Source organism: Notechis scutatus, chromosome 8 (assembly GCF_049901735.1).
Source record: "Notechis scutatus isolate UNSWTSFEM ecotype Mainland chromosome 8, rNotScu1.2, whole genome shotgun sequence".
Classification (NCBI taxonomy): Eukaryota; Metazoa; Chordata; class Lepidosauria; order Squamata; family Elapidae; genus Notechis; species Notechis scutatus.
Genome location: NC_142016.1, coordinates 11,096,572 through 11,112,909, shown reverse-complemented (window position 1 = coordinate 11,112,909; position 16,338 = coordinate 11,096,572). Strand labels below are relative to the sequence as shown.

Sequence of the window (16,338 nt, the reverse complement as noted above, 5' to 3'; positions counted from 1 at the left end):
AGCCATGCTTGTCCTAATGTAAGGTCTTTTTGTAAAGTGCTGGCACAGCATTAAAGACTCCTCCCATATTACAACCTTGTGGAGGAATGAGCATTAATCTGTTCGGTCATAAGGACTAACCAATTTAATTATCACCTTCCTGTTTCACAGAAGGGTTAGTTTTAAAATCAACCTGTAATTCTGTCTATTACAGTGTATAAACCTAATTGTCCACATGACAGCAATACAGAAATTCAGTTTCTCTCTTTCCAAAGATTTATTTCTAGGAGAATTAAGGCATTTCAACATTTGAATTCATACATTCTAGAATGTCAAGTTAATGCTTGCATAGATAACAGTGATATGAAAATACAGTTTAAAAAGTGCATCTGCATTGAAAATGTATGAACCCAAGATGGCACATGGACATTGAAAGTGTCCATGCCATTAGCAGTGGTCATATCCTAAAACCTGGGGAACCAGCACAGGCTTTGGAGACCTAAAACATTTAAGGAGAAATGCAATAATGCCTTCTACAATTTAATCATCATATTCCTAGTTTCAGGAAGGAATCGGAAAAAACCTGAGAGTACAAGATTATCTTAGAAATTTCAAAAACCTGTTTAAAAAAACAGATCTTTCTTCACTGTTCAGACTTTCTTTACCACAGCCGACTCAGTTTTTCTACATACGGACTGCCATTTTATATTCAATCCTAACTCATGAAAGATTTCGCAACCTCACAGCAATTACATTACAAAGAAAGTCTCCATGATTGTAGTGTCTGAAAAAACGTTTCTGCCATAAATTACAGAAATGAATGCTGGAAGGCACTTTCCTGACTGCAGCTGCTAACAGGAACCAGTTCCAAAATTGCAGGATACAAAAAAAAAGTTTTTGCCACACCCTTATAGGCTTGTTTTCCTTAGACAGCTTTCCTGTCAAGAGAAAATCTGATTTCCAGTTGTGGGAAGCATCTTCACCTGAACAGGTAATAAAGGCCTCTGAAAACTCACCCTGCACAGTACAAACTTAGTTCACATCTTCCACTAATTTGGCCTTCACTGTGTAATGCAGTTATCACCCACATCTTGAGCGTATCTGTCCGAAATAGCAGTCCGCAAATCTTCAATCTCTTTGTGTAGCTGTTTTACATCCTCCAGCTTCTTTGCTAGCATATCTGGTTTCAACAAGTCTTTTTCTTGTTGAACAGAATAATGTACAGCTGTGAAATCAGAAGAAGGGTCTCAGATTAATTACAGTCATTTTCCAGTGAAAAATCAACATTGGGGATTTTGCATCTAATCCCTATAACAACTATGAAGTTGGGTTTTTCCCTTTTTTTTTTAAAAAAAATGCAGTTTTAAAAACTGTTATTAATGATCACGGAGATCGCCTCCAAGTAGTTTGGAGTTAAATGGATAGTGCAGAATATCACAAATGTAACCATTACATCACAATCTTGAAAGTACAAAAGAAAAATCTAGGGAGCTCCACAAGAAGCAATCATGCTTAAATAAAATGGAGGGAAGAGTTAAAAGGTACTATTCAAGAACATCGATTGGCAAGGTAGGATATAAGGGTGCCTACATGGAGGGCAAGAACAGCAAGTGACAAATTGTACATGATGTCATAACCGTGCAAATGCCATGACTTAAGAGATTTGAGTCAGATTATCAGGACCCAAGTAAGTAGTGGGAAGATCTGCACAAGGGGGTCACTGGGTAAGTGGTGTCATGGTTTGCTGTGGACACCATGCTAAGAAAGCTATGAGGGGATTACAGTCCTAAAGTACTATAGACAAAGGGACCATAATCTGTCACTATGGACAACAGGCTCCTATGACTTACTGTGAATGCCTAACAGCAATGACAAATTGGGATCTTTCCCTTGAGCCCGCTGAGTAACCACACTGTAGACAGAGTGCAAGTCCTGTAGGCAGCTGGCTAGTTCACTATGCAGCTCTTGGGTCAGGCTGGCTGTTTCATCTGACAGCAACTGGCCCAGCTCCATCTGCCGGAGATGCTCCTGGAAGGTCAGGTTTTTTTCCATCAGTTCTTGGTTCTGAGAAGCCAGCTAAAAATAAGAGGTGAAAAATCAGGGCTTTCAAAAATGATTCCACAGCTCTGGATTTCACAAGCATGTTTGGGAACATCAGAAAGTCCATCTGTATCTTTTGCCTTTAGTTCTGAGATCACTTAGCATCGTCTAGGCTTAACCATCATACTGCTGGGAGAATGAAAAGATACATTTGCAGGAATTGGGATATTTGGTTTTTACAAGGAAGAAAAAACAAAGATCATTGCATGTGTGCTACTAGGGAAAATGGTCTTACAAAGAAAAGTGGAAATTATTTTGATAGGAGACATTCCAATACATTTATGCCTTGCTTCACAGAACAGAACTTCCAATTTGGAGACAGTTTTAATTTGTCCTCTTTTCCCCACCTGAGAAGCAGATGCAATCTGTCTTGATTAAGAGAAGGGCAATGCGGTCAAAATATAGAAAAAATAAAATTCCTATAAAATCCTTGTATCTTTCCAGGAAGGATAATCTAGCATACTTTTTAGTATCTAATGCTCCTCAGATACATTTCAGGGAAGTAGGAATTGGTATAGAATTTAGATTGTCCTAGCTTACAAAGTATTGGAGAATGAAGGAGTTACAAGTGCCTTGTGTATTCTATGGACATTTGTGATTTATTTGTGTTTCATTTATTCAGAATGGCACCAGATAGATGTTTGCAGTCCAACCCCTTCCCTCCCCCAAACTATTTAGAGGGGGGGGAGACGACAAAATGTAGATTGTCCTGCTTCATCCATTATCCAACTTCTGCTGGATTCAGTTGGGCAACCATATCTCCAGGAGTCCACATAATCTCCACCCAGCCTTCTTTTACTACAATATGTTTTTGTATTACCAAAGAAGAGAATCTAGCAGCTAGATGGCACTAGATGTAAATCACATCTCAGCATGATAACAAAACTGTAGGAATCAGCCCTAGCAGAACCATAATCTCACTTACAATAATGCAGAACATTGATAGCGTATGTGCTGGTCAAAAGGCTTTGAATCATGGGACTACACGCCCTCTCCAAGTCTCATGTAATCCCTCTAAACTGTGTTTGTTTTTACTTTGAAGTGACAGAAAGGAGACTTATTTAACACATAGAGAAAAATAACATTCTTGTTATCTTAATTCTGTTTTAATTAAACTTAAATAAAATGGAGTTTTTCTCTTCTTGTTTTCTCTTCTTTTTAAAGTATAGTCCTTAATATTCTACTCAAAGTCAAAGTACAGGCATTAATTAAAAAAAGATTATGCACTTCTGAACTAATTAAAAGGGAAGGTTCAAATCAGGCTACAGATTTAAACTGGGAAAAAATCAGATGGATAAGGATACACTATGTAAAAACAGAAACTGCAGTAGTAAAGTAGTAAGAAGAATCAGTCAGTCTAATAATTGCGATTGTTAAAACTGCCAGTGTTTTTTTTAAAGAAGCTACACCTCTTTCACAGCTCTGCGTAGCTGCTGCAATGCATTTTCCTGCTTCAACGCTTCTGCTCTCAGAGCTTGGGCTGTACCATCATCCTGGGCAATCTGTTCCTCCAGATCCTGGAAGACAAATTGAGACTATGTTACTAGTGATGTGTTACTTCAACAAGAAGTTTGCCTTCAATGTTCCAATAAGAAGCTCACCTTTATTTGTGAAGATAACTGGTCCAATTTCTTCTTCTGATTTTCCACAATCTAAATTTAAAAAATCAAAATGATCAAATGTTCCCATACATCTTCCACCATATGTGCTGCTGCTGAATGAATGTGCTCACAAGCATTTGTATCCTTGTGCGCGATCTAACCTAAAGGACTTGAAAAGTTTTACTCCTGAGGATAATCCCATACTCAAATTGCTAATTAGCATAATTTATGGGTTCTTTTATTACAAATCTGACTTATCCCATACAATGCAGCCTTAGTTTAAAATCATTTTTGCAGGAAAAGCTAAACTTCCAAACATCTGATATAAACAGTTATAAATAATATTTATCCAAAGAGACAGAACAAAATTAACAACCCACATCAAATCTGTACAATGCCTAACTTTCTCACATTATTTTCCTGAAAACATTCACTTCTTCAATAAATGTGTATCACATGTGAATGTATGTATATGTATCTATATAAGCATCCACCGGAAGCTGCACTAAAATGGGAGTTTAATAGTAAGTGAACTAACTTTAAAATTAATTGCTGTAAAATCAAGGTATTCTACACTTATATAATTAGTCCTTTATCTGCAAATAGCAAAAAAAGTTGCATAGATAGCAAGGAAAGGCACTGGTGCACTGAGGAAGGGAAGGGAGAACACAAAACTGAGCGAAGATGAAGAGATAAAGAGAAGACATCACCACCAGGAAAGAAGAAAAGCGTGTTAGTTTTTAAAAGGGTTAAAATAAACTAGGCAAACATCCCACACAAGACACTCTTTCTTTAAAGGCAATGTGGGAAGATTCCCATGTTTGTAACTGTAGATTACAGAATTAGCCCAGGTATGCTTATTTTAAGTGAACGTGGCTGTAAATTTTGATCCTTTATGATATAAACCCAACTTTGATTGGGTTTATAATCTTGACCAGGTACATCCCAGCCTGATCAATGAGATATTGCAATGAGATCCTAATACAAGAATATTGATATTTACAAATGATCATAAAGGAAGAGAATGCTGATCTTCTATTCAATACAAAGTAGATGCAGAGTTAAAAGCTCCAGCCTCATCTTTGGAGTTACCTTCCTGAGAAGATCACGTTCTTTGTGCAGAGACTCTTTTTCTCCTCTCTCTCTCTCTATCTCTTGGGCATAATCTTCTGGTATTGAAGGCTTCATCTGCTGCATTTTATCTTGTAAACTAAGAAACAGGAAGTTTTCATTAAATGAACTGAACTTTATATAAGCTCACCCTTTGAAAGTGAGTTTCATCATTCTGCCTCTAAAGCAAATTAAAAACATCGCTCCATTCCAAAGACATGCGCTGATACAACACCCCCAACTATTAAAGAGATTCTCCAATCTTGATTCTGTCTGTGTTGAAGTTTCATGTCTGTGAGAAATTGAAAAGCTAAAGTTGTCTACACACTATGCCCTTCTATTCTCACAATCAAGCCTAAACAACAAGGCAGGTTCTCTTACCAGTGTTACCAAATTCCCATGGTGGAAGCAAGCAAATAAAGATGCCATCAAAGCCTGATCCAATGTGGTTGCCCCCACCTACCCCAAGCCAAATGCCCTGTAAGGCTGATTTTTGTAAAGATGCTCAGAAAGAAGTAAGTCTTAAAGGGGGTAATAAATAGGGGCACCCAGTTGAGGGAAAAGCACATATGGGAAGGAGATATAAACACAACCCCCTCCCAAAAGAATTATCCTTCCCCAAACAGAGAAAGAGCTCATATATAATATATAATCCTCGACTTATGACCATAATGGAGTCCAAAATTTCTGTTGTTAGATGAAACATTTGTTAAGTGAATTTTGCCCCATTTTACGACTCTTCTTGCCACAGTTGTTAAATAAATCACTATAACTTGATAAATTAGTAACATGGTTAAGTGAATCTGACTTCCCCATTGACTTTGTCTGTCAGGTGGTTGGTTATATGACCCCAGAACACGGCAACCATCACAAATATGAGTCAGTTGCCAAGCGCCTGAATTTTGATCATGTGACCACGGAGGTGCTGCAATGGTCATAAGAATGAAAAATGGTCATAAGTCCCTTTTTTCAGTCCTGTTGTAACTTTGAACAGTCACTAAACAAAATGTTGTAAGTTGAAGACTACCTGTAATATCTTCTGTGACTGCTACTCCCGGGATTTTTTCTGAGTCCAAAACCAACACACTTTTGACTCTGTAGTCATTTTCCGCCTTCCTCTCTCTGGAGAGAGGAAGCCATAACAAAGTAGGACAAATGATGAAATAAAGTGCCATGCCAAAAGAATGCAAATCCTGGAGTTTCCGGTTTGTCGGCCAGAGCGGTAGGGATTCGCGAAGCTGCGCGATCCCTGCCGCGCTAGCCGTTTTGGGGCTCCGACCGGACGGGTGCGGAGCAAGGCTGCCCTGCAGGGGTAGCTGAAGGTAAGGGGGATCCGGAGGAAGGGTTTGGGGGTGTTGCAGACCCCCTCCCTGGCCGGCAGAACCCCCTGTTACCAGGACGGTGCAGCGGCGGTCCGTAATGGCCGCCACAAAGAAGTTGACAGCCGGGCAAGTATGCGCAGGAGGAAGAAGAGAAAGTTATTGAAAGTAAAAGTTCTTCTTGGTCGACCCAGGGCTTTGAGATTTATCTAATTTAATTCCTGGAAAAGATGGTTTTCTGATGATTTCTTCCACAAGAGAAAAAAAAGCGGCTATTTTTGAGGTGCTGAAGGGAAAGTTTACTCTCCCTCCCGACGGAATTAAGCCGGAAGGGAGAGGATAAAGAAAATATATTAATTTGGATCTTGTTGGAGGAGATGCCTTGAAGACTTGAGGACAGAAATACAATCTTAATAAGGCTTTAAAATATAGACTTGGATTCTTTTTTTTTTTATTTGTTTGATACCACCCCTGGAAGAGGAAGGGGGAATTTTGGCTTGCTTGGATTTATTGAGGATTGTGGATTTTGGGATTGTTTTGCCTTTCTCTCGGAATATTTGGTTGGTGTAAGAAGAAAGAGGAATAAAGAAAAGAAAAGATTTATTTATAATGGCTTTCCTTTTTGAAGACCTGAGGGATGAATATGAGCAAACAAAAGCAGCCTGCAAAGATGGCATGGAAAAAGCTTTTCTATTTCTAGAAATGGCGCTGGTCAATTATCAACAGACAATGGAACAGATGGAAACGGAAGAAGAACAACAAGGAAGAGACGAAGACGCCATCTTCATTGAATCCCAAAACTTATCTAAGGAAGAAGGAAGGAAGAGAGCAAGGAAAATGAAGGACTTAAGATCTAAAAAAACATTTGAGAAAGAGAAAAATATGATGCAAAGTAAATATAATGATAACAAACAAGAGAAAAAGGGAACACAACAGAGAAGGGATCCCAGCAAGGTAGAGGTTAGAAGAAGAAGGGGGGTAGGAAGATTTGGTGGGGAAGAAAGAAAGGGGAAAGGCGGAGAAAAGCCTCAAAGCTTTAAAATTGGATGGGAGAAGAGGGATTTTTTTAGAGACAAAGGATGAAATATAATTTTCTGTAAGAAAGATTCTGCTAAGGTACAGAAAGATGGTATTGTAACATTTATATTTGAAATAGTAAATTAGAATGGTTTAAGATTTAATAAGAAATTAAAATGTTGAAGTTTTTTAATAATGATTGATTTTTAAAATGTAATAAAATATCGAAGGAAAGGAGGATACAATGTATTTAAACATTTTTGGTGGATAGAATGTACCAAGCAGAACCAAATTGGGTATTTGTTATGCTGAATGTTAATTTTACTAACTTAGGGGAGGATAGAAAGGCATCATACTCTGATTAGTGATTTCAGGAGAAATTTTTTTTTATTATAAGAAGAGATAGAGGGATAATTGAATGGGCAAAAGATACAAATTTAATGATTTAATTAAGATGGATTAAATAAGATAGAAATGTGAAGAGTGATATGTGCTATTATTTTAGCCCATGCAAAGAGAGGTAACTGGGGCCAAGGTACTTTACTAAAAGATTTTTTTTATGTTTGTTTGTGTTTGTTTGTGTTTTATGAGAATATTGGGGAAATTATTGTAGAAAGACAGGGAAAGATTCAATATGTAATGATTTGTTTGTTGTTGAAACTTTTAATAAAACTTGTTTTAAAAAAAAAAAAAAAAAGAATGCAAATCCTGCCCAATTTGTACATAGGCCCCGAGGACACAAACCTTATAAAGAGGGTGGGATTTGTGCCCTGCCATTCCTTTCATCATTTTAGTAAATCTGTTGGGTTCTGTGAATGCCTCTGTCCAAGGACAATTCCCTATAGATTCTTAAAGCATATACTGCTTGCCACAGTTGGCTTTCAAGGCTCTTTTCTCCTCTCACTACAGTTCCCATCACTAGAATCAGGATCGAAAGGAGCCATTTGGCCCTCTTAGTGCAAGAATCTACATTAAGGCATCCTAAACAGATGAGCTGTCCAGGCTCTCTTTGCACAGATCCAGTGAAATGGAGACAACCATCTCTCTGGATAATCAGTTCCATTGTCTAACAGTAACTAACATTAACATCCTTTTTTTTCTCAAATTCCAATGAATCTGCTATCCTGTAACTTAAAAACCATTATTGCACATCCTACACTCTGGAATGAGAGAGAAAGGTCTTGATCTTCTTCTAAGTGAAGGAGTTTTAAAAATGCTACTCTATCTCCTCTCAGGTGTTTTTTCCTTAAGGCTAAACATACTTCAGCCATTCTTCTTCAAAGGAGATTCTGTCAAGAACTTGTCTCTTTTGATTCCCATCCCTTTCTCTGATACTCCTATATGGGCCTGCTGTGCCTGCTATCTGTAGGAAGGTTTTATTGCCAGGCAGCACAATGTACTTCTAGATTATCCTAGAAGCGAATGCTCTTGTTTTTTCCACTTCCCTGGTGTTACCTGCGCACGGTGGAAAGCAGTTCCATTTCTTTGTGTTTCTGCACTTCTAGCTGCAGCTCCTTCTCTCGGCAGTCACTGCGAACATCTCTTAGTTCCCTTTCAAGAGTAGTCACCGTTTCCTGCAAAGTGCTAACTATCTTCTGAGACTGCTTTAACTAAAACATTGAGGGTAGGGTGGGGTGGAGAGAGAACAAACACATACATCAGACTTAAAAGGAATTCCTTCTAGCAACTGGACTATTCACAAAGCTAACACATTTACTCTGTTCAAGTTTGCAGGCCTACCCTATCCAGCTACCCTTCAAAGCCAGCTGCATCCAGAAGGTGCCCTCCTACCTGTTGACTTTGTTTTTGATGATCCTCCAATACTGGGAGGTCAGCAATATAGCGCTCCAGAGCCTCAATTCTCTGCTGTTTCTCATGGTTCTGGTCCAATTCTTTTTTGCATTTCTTTTTCAGATGTTCAATGTGCTGGTCTCTGGACTTGATCTGCAGGATAGAATATCAGGAGTAGGTAGCAGCACTTTCCATTTTTGGTTTCAGATGCAAAAAGGCATCGCCCATGACTCAAAATGGGCCATTATGTGCAACAAAAGGAAGTGATTCTGGGGCATAACCTATGTTTTAAAAAAATATACTTTCCAGAAACATGGTTATGGAACAGAGTCTACATTTTACATTACATAAAGAGCAGGGATTTAGCTTTCTGCTGAAAACCTGAAGCACTCTAATAATACTCCAGCCTAACTTTAGTGCAATCATTTTGGGAAAATGTTAAAGCTTTATCTTTTGCTCCTTTCTTTTATTAATTCATAAAAACATCATTTCCCATAACACTTCTCTATTATACAATAGGGTATGAAATGTATCAAAGTTTGAAGTGTGAATATTGGAGGAATCAAATATTACAACAAAAAATTGCATTCCCGTGTAAATAAGCAGACATTGGGACATCTGTTGGGGCTTCATGCCAAAAAGCCTACCCTTTCTTCTTGTTTCTTCAATTCCACTGTATGCTTCTGTGTGGTCTCTTTGTGAGTCTCCTGGATCCGTTTAATACCAGCTTCTGACGCAGCCAATTTCCTTTCCAATTCAATCTTTTCCTTATTGAGTGACTCTGTTTTTTCAGTAAACTGGGCTCGTAAAAATATATTCTCGCTCTGTAACTCCTGCAAAATATATTAAATAAAATAGCAATAGCCAGAACGTCTCCTAAAAATCCATACTCATCGTCGTATTCTTTGAAGAATTGCTCAAATTGAATGTGAGCTCAGTAAATACTGGGGACAAGAAGAGAAACACATCAATATTTGGAGGACGATCAGAATATCTGATTCTCTTCAGTGTGCTCACCAGAGAATCAAGCAGCTCCAATGCTTAGGGAACAAAACACCTGTACAGAAAACACCTGAGTGCCTAGAAGTGAAGATGCTCGCCTCATATTCAGGAGGCTAAGAGTGCAAGTCCTAGGCAGCGGCAGGTGTTTCTCTACCAGGGCACAAAAAGAAAGTATTTGCTGCATAGGCATCAGGAAGGGCATCCGGCCAAAGCTCAGCTCCAGTAAGTTGCCTTGACTCCAATAAAAGGAATTTTAAAGAAAAAAATAATTGCAGAAATTAAAGGTTCCTGAAGGAGCAGCTACACGGCATGTTTCTTCTCCATCCATGTCTCCTCCAACCCTGCACTGAATTTAAAATCCTTTCCCCAATAGCATATTTCAAGTGCCACCAGTTATAAGGGTTACCTGCATTCTGAACAGATGCATGTCCCCATAAGGAGCAGGATGGCCATAGAGGGCACTGTGGACTTGCATTTCACTTTCTTGTAGTTTCTGCTCCAGCTGGGAAATGTGCTGTCTCTGCCTATGAGAATAAACCCGTGCAGTATATTAACACTGACAAAATTAAAAGTATAAAAGGGAACATGAGAGGGCTTTCAGTAAAATGGTTAAATAGCATTTATTTTTTTCATTTTAGAACTGAGCAGGAAATCAATACACGGACTCACAGAGTGATGTATGGGGAAAAGCTAAATGAGAAAGTTATCCACTTCCACAATTCCCCTCGTAAGTCAATAAAAGCCAATTAAATGCACTCAAGAGAAATCACAACTCACCCTAGAAGCAAAATATTTGTTATTCTAGTTAAAAGACGAGCTACATACCGTGTTTCTCATATAAGGCCGGGTCTTATTTTTTTTTGAGCCCTGAAAAAATGGCTAGGCTGTCTTTTTTGGGGGTGACTTAATTCCCCCCCTTGCATCTTCGGGCGGGCGGCGATGGCTTGGATGTTGACCTCGGCATTGGTGGGGCACTTCGTATCGGGGTCAACGCAGGCAGCACCATATCTGGGGGTGCAACAAAAGTACTTCCTAATGGCAAGCCCCCCCCCCCACCATTCCCCCCATTTTGCATGTTTTAATATAGGCCTTAATTTGGGGGGGCGGGGCTTAATTTCATTTCATGCCTATAAAACATGCTGGGACTTCCTATTGGGGGAGGCCATATTGTTGGAGAAACAGGGTATTAGTGTAACCAGAAGAAGCCATGCACTTCCTATTTAATTGAGAGAAGGAAGAAAACCTCTGTTTAAAAAGTGGTGTTCTTCCCCACTATTCCTATGTTTTTGACACAGCAAACACCAAAACTGTTTGGTGTTTGGGCAAAAATAGTCTGAACAATATAATAATTTCTTCCATGGAAATATAAAACATAAGCTTAACCACTCATAAGTAAGTTGTAGAGTATTCAGTGAAGTTTATTATGCCAAGGATTGTTTACTTTTCTATCAATATGAAATACAATCTAAGCATTGTTATTTCCTAGTGAAAAAATCTAGAAGGTAAACTAATGTTTAATTTCTTACCTGTCAATGAGTATTTCTTTCTCCAGGAGCAAATTTTCATTTGTATTTGTAATGCCAATCCACTGAGCTGGATCAAGTGTGTGCAGTGAAGTACTGTTCACCAAAGGATAGTAACAAGTTGCTTTATTTTGCAGCTGGAATTATGAAATTCAGAAACAAGGCATGAGTGTCAGTGTTAGATTTGGGGGGGAAGAGGATTGTGTTTAGATTTTTTTTGTCCTCTTCTCCATATGTTAAAACATGGAAACTTATTTCAGTCTATATCCAAACACCATCAGGCATATATAGTCTGTGACATAATTTCATATTATTGTGTGCCACTATAAAGCATCTAGAAGATAATGCATATTTTATGGCAGAGCTCCTTGAAACAAGTTAACAAGTCACTCTGTTCAGAAAATAGAAGTCAACAGCAGCAAAATTTAACTCAACAAAGCAATCCTGAACTCATTTGAACAACATCTAATTCTCAAAAATTTGGTTCTGGCTTATTAATGTTGCATTTTGGCTGACATAAATAATATTGTTAATATGACTCTGGATTGATCACTGGATTTTGCAGATGAATATTTATCTTGGCTGAATCTGTCTATATATGAACTTGGCATAAAATAATTATACAATACTGGTAAATCTACACCAAATTTGAAATGATGGACTGTTGATATTATTTTGTCAACATTTGTCTTTTTTTCAATCAAGAGACTTTCAAGGATTATCATAATAGTTTTTGGAACTATTAATAACAATTTTAATTTCTACTCCATGCCCTATTTTTCTTTAAATTATTATACTTATCAATTTTGAGATTGCATTTTTTAATTTGGTAATATATATTTGTATTTTTCTTGTATTGATTTGTGTTTAATGAAATATTGCCCATGTGTCATACTATATCTTTTACCTGCAACCTCTCCTTGAAAATGTATAGTGCCACCACTTTTCAAAAGCCTATAAAGCTAAATCTACAGCCATCAAGTCCTTGTTTTCTTTCCTAAAGGTTTGATTCTACAATAAAAGCATTTAGGAGATTATTTCTCCAGAGGTAAATACTAGAATACATCAGGCTTTTAAATTAAGACGTTTCTAAGGATTCTCATTCAGCATTTGTTCACTTTAAAAATTATATGCAACATTAGCTCTGGTCAACATACTCATGAGCCTTGGCAGAAAAGTTACAGGCAGAAACACTACATATGCAGACATTCCCTATAGACAGAGATTAAAATAACTTACATGCATCTGTTCCAGTTGCAGCCGAACACAATCTATATGTTGTTTCCAAGCACTGTGTGCACAATTTTCATGTGGATGTAGTGTACAAGCTTCCAGCTTTGATGTTTGAGATTGAGCAGCCAAAGGGGTGGAAAACATACTAGCAGCATTAAGTCCCAAGGATACTTGCTTTCCACAGACTCTATTGTAATCTGTTGGTGGTTTAGTATTCTGCAGTATTTTATTGTATTCCTTTTCTAGGCCAGCAGAAGTGCTATTTGAATTGTCTGGAGTGTACATCTGGAGTTGGGACCAAGGACCAAGAGAATGCCTATTTAGAAAAGCAGAATGGGTGACTTCAGCATCTAGGCTGATAGGTTTCTGAACACCTTCCACACCTGACTGACCAGAAGTATGAAACAAGGATTCATTGTAACCATTTTCTGCTGAAGTCTGATTCAGACAAAGAGAACTCCGGTTGATCACCTGGGATTGCCTCAAAGTATCAGAGTCATAGCTGGACATCAGTCCTCCCACGTTACCCAGTAAATTTGACATGGAGGAAGCCAAAGTGGTCTGAGGAGAGCTTAATTCACTTGCTAGACAAGTTGATCTGTCCAATGTGGAGGGCATGACATGAGCTGTAGGAATGGGCACTTGGGTTTTGATGGGTTGAAATGAAGAACCATAGTTGAGACTGCTGGATGCTAGAAAAGAAAAAACAATACCGGAATTAAAAATGAAATTTTATAGATCAGCTGATATTTCCCTTACCCTGGCTTTTGTGTATACCAAGTATCCAGAAAATTGCCCAGAACAGATAATTACTGCTTATAGTAATTATAATAATGATCATTAGCTTTCTTAATGTATAGTGTTATGACTAATAATAAAATCTAGATAGGCAATCAGATTAAGCCTTTTTGATTAAATAAGACTTTGTAATCATGTAGCATTTTAGTTGCTCATAAAACACAAGTTAAAGCTTTAGAAAATGTCAAAACTTACTTAGATCTTAATTATACTCCCATCCACTGAATTGAAATCCTCATTTGTTTCCAGATATATAAAGGAACAGGCTACTATTCCAAGGAAACAGTTAACTAGTTACTGCTATGAAAATGCAGTAAATGGTTCTATGTCGGCACCAGGCTCTTCCGAAAATAGGTGTACGTTTTTGCAAATCATTATATGGGATAAGAAGTTGAATGCTGAAAATACTGACGTGGAAATACCAGAGCTAACTAGATGGTCGTATGAAGTTATTCTTAGTAGCTCTCAGATTTCAATACAGGAAAAACAACAGCAGCTATACTAAACTGCAAGGGGCATGGTGTTCTAACAGTGTTTCTCTCTCATGAGATTCATCATATAAATTTCAAATGTATATATAACACCAAATCAGATTATTAGGAAGTGGATTGTGAAGTTAACTTTAGATAAACTGCTAAAATCCTTTTTAAAAATGTGAGAAAAATGGATTGATCAAAAATTTGTCTAGTAAGGCAATGCAGAAAAGTAGATTAGTGCTGTTTATGTTTTAGTTAAGAGAAAGCCAGTTTGATCTAGTGGTTAAGATACTGGACTAGAAACATGGGAATCTGACTTGTAATCCTGCCACAGAAGACAAGTGGGTGATATTAGTTCAGTCATTCCCTCTCAATCCCAGGAAGAAGGCAATGGCAAACCATTTCTGGGGGGAAAATATTGCCAAAAAAACTGCATAGACATGTCTGTGTCAAATCCAGGAATCAATTTTAATTTGAAAGGAAAAGCAAAATAAGGGGGGAAATGTTAAATAAAACTTCCTAGGAAGACTATCCCTGGCACTAAATAGTACTTCTTCTTTAATGTCTAATAAGACAAGTATTTGGAGAAAGGTATCCAAATATTAAAAGACCTGTCAGGCTAGCACACACAGAAGGAGACAATGCTTTAGAGACTCAGTTGTACACATGAAATTAAACTGCCTTTCAGATCTCCATGCCTGAATATATGGAGGAGACAGAATTGTGAGGCTGAATTTCTGAATGTGATCCACTTAACTGATCAGGCTAATCTGTAGCAACCTGCACAAACTGTTGGAGCTGTTCTTCAATTTATTGGTCCTCACTGAGTGTATTATTTGTCTCAAGATTTTTACAATTTCATCTAATACGGGGAGTTAAAAAAATTAAAGGGATTCTAAGAATTAAGAGATCAAAGTAAAAAATTACCATCATTATTGCTTGATGGGGGGGCTCCAATAAATGTTCCCCCAGAGGCAGCCATTCTTGATTTATGATAAACACTTCTCTCTAAAAACCACAGGTTGATCTGGAATGTTCAGATCCGTACCTAGGGAGTTGAACATAACAGAAACAATATAACACTTTCATAAATATAAAAAGGTAATAATCTTCCTAAATTAAGCTTCAATTCTGGTGACTGCTTTCATGGATTTCTGTTCTGATCAGGTCTTCAAAACTTTGATGCAATCAGACCAAGGTAGAGGCAGCTGAGTCAAAGCTCTCCAACTGATCTGAAACCTTCCCAAAATCTCATGTATGTCCAGAAGACACTTTGACCAGGATGTTTGACCACGGTCATGTGAACAAAATTCAGACCCCTGGCAACTGGCATATATTTATGACAATTGCAGTATCCCAGGGTCATGTGATCACCTTTTGGGATCTTCTGACAAGCAAAGTCAAAGGGGAAGCCAGATTCACTTAACAAAAGCAATGATTCACTTAACAGCTGTGGCAAGAAAGGTCACAAAATGGGGGAATACTCACTTAACCACAGAAACGTTGGGCTCAACTGTGGTCCCAAGTGGAGGACTATACCTGTAAATAAATCATTCATGTCACCATTATATACCAGGAGTATCTCTCCAACAAGCTTGATGGCCCAAAGTTGGGGGGGGGGGATACGTGTGTGTGTGTGTGTATGGGGAAGTTGTGTGCTTCCCCAATGCAACAAGACCCCCTTCTAGCACCAGTTCTGCGCATGCTCCAGAATAAGCCGCTTTCCCCCAACCTGTAGTCCTTTCGACCCATCAGACATCAACTCCCGTTATCTACAGCCTGAAAGTGAAGGCTATGAAAGATGGACATTGTAGTTCGCGCTGTCTCGAGCGCTCCAGTTGGGGCAAAGTATCCAATTGGTACATAATTTCACTTTCCGTCCCCCCCCCGCCCCCCGCCCCCAAGAAAAAAGCAGAGATGTCAATTCCAGAGGTTGAAGCACTGAGGGAAGGAAAACGAGAAACTCTTCAGGGCTGGAAACTTTTAAAGCAAAAGGAGAAAGTAATTTTTGATTATTACCTCCGAGGGAACCTCGGGCCTCCACTTAAGAGAACTTTAAATGGAGACTAACGACCACCGCCAGCGAAAAAACAGCGCCTCAGAGACCTTGGCGATAAGCCTGCCCGCCCTCCCCGAGCCGTGGGCTACCGCGCGTGCGCAGCAACCGTTGCCAGCAGGAGGTTACGACATCCCAGGCGCGCGGGCTCGCGGCGTCTGGCCCGCTGTCTCTTTATTGGTCTTCACCCCCAGAGTAGAACCGTCCGCGGTTGTCCAATGGAAATTCTCTTTTGGCAACAAGCTCCGCCCCTCGCCCCAATTTAAATTGAGAGCAGAAGAAAATTGTTCCTTGCCGCTGGCCGTAGGAAAACTGTAAAAATCATGTAAGAAT

General features: G+C 38.6%; 1 protein-coding gene across 4 annotated transcripts; it reads right to left on the bottom strand.

Annotated features, from left to right (window-relative positions):
- Positions 1 to 237: 237 nt before the first annotated feature.
- Positions 238 to 16,111, bottom strand: CEP85 (centrosomal protein 85). 4 transcript variants are annotated; one of them, XM_026676014.2, is made up of 13 exons: positions 15,969 to 16,111; positions 14,877 to 14,997; positions 12,682 to 13,367; positions 11,446 to 11,579; positions 10,326 to 10,443; positions 9,565 to 9,750; positions 8,918 to 9,070; positions 8,582 to 8,736; positions 4,773 to 4,890; positions 3,681 to 3,731; positions 3,489 to 3,596; positions 1,830 to 2,055; positions 238 to 1,204 (listed from the first exon to the last, which is right to left on the bottom strand). In XM_026676014.2, exons 2-13 carry the CDS (start codon positions 14,929 to 14,931, stop codon positions 1,041 to 1,043), a joined length of 2,154 nt encoding a protein of 717 aa, XP_026531799.1. In that variant the 5' UTR covers positions 14,932 to 14,997; positions 15,969 to 16,111; the 3' UTR covers positions 238 to 1,040. The 4 variants fall into 4 exon arrangements, with proteins under 4 accessions (XP_026531799.1, XP_087826766.1, XP_026531801.1 ...); XM_087970640.1 differs by having other exon boundaries at positions 3,489 to 3,614; positions 15,969 to 16,110; XM_026676016.2 differs by lacking the exons at positions 14,877 to 14,997; positions 15,969 to 16,111 and adding an exon at positions 13,669 to 13,864.
- Positions 16,112 to 16,338: the final 227 nt, after the last annotated feature.

Excerpts from the sequence above, each read along its gene's own strand:
- CEP85 (XM_087970640.1), bottom strand. The coding sequence starts at position 14,931 with ATGGCTGCCTCTGGGGGAACATTTATTGGAGCCCCCCCATCAAGCAAT. Across the intron at positions 2,056-3,488 it reads TACGCAGAGCTGTGAAAGAG|CTGGCTTCTCAGAACCAAGA; the intron begins GTGTAGCTTCTT and ends TCTTATTTTTAG. Across the intron at positions 1,205-1,829 it reads ATTGCTGTTAGGCATTCACA|CTGTACATTATTCTGTTCAA; the intron begins GTAAGTCATAGG and ends CTGATTTCACAG.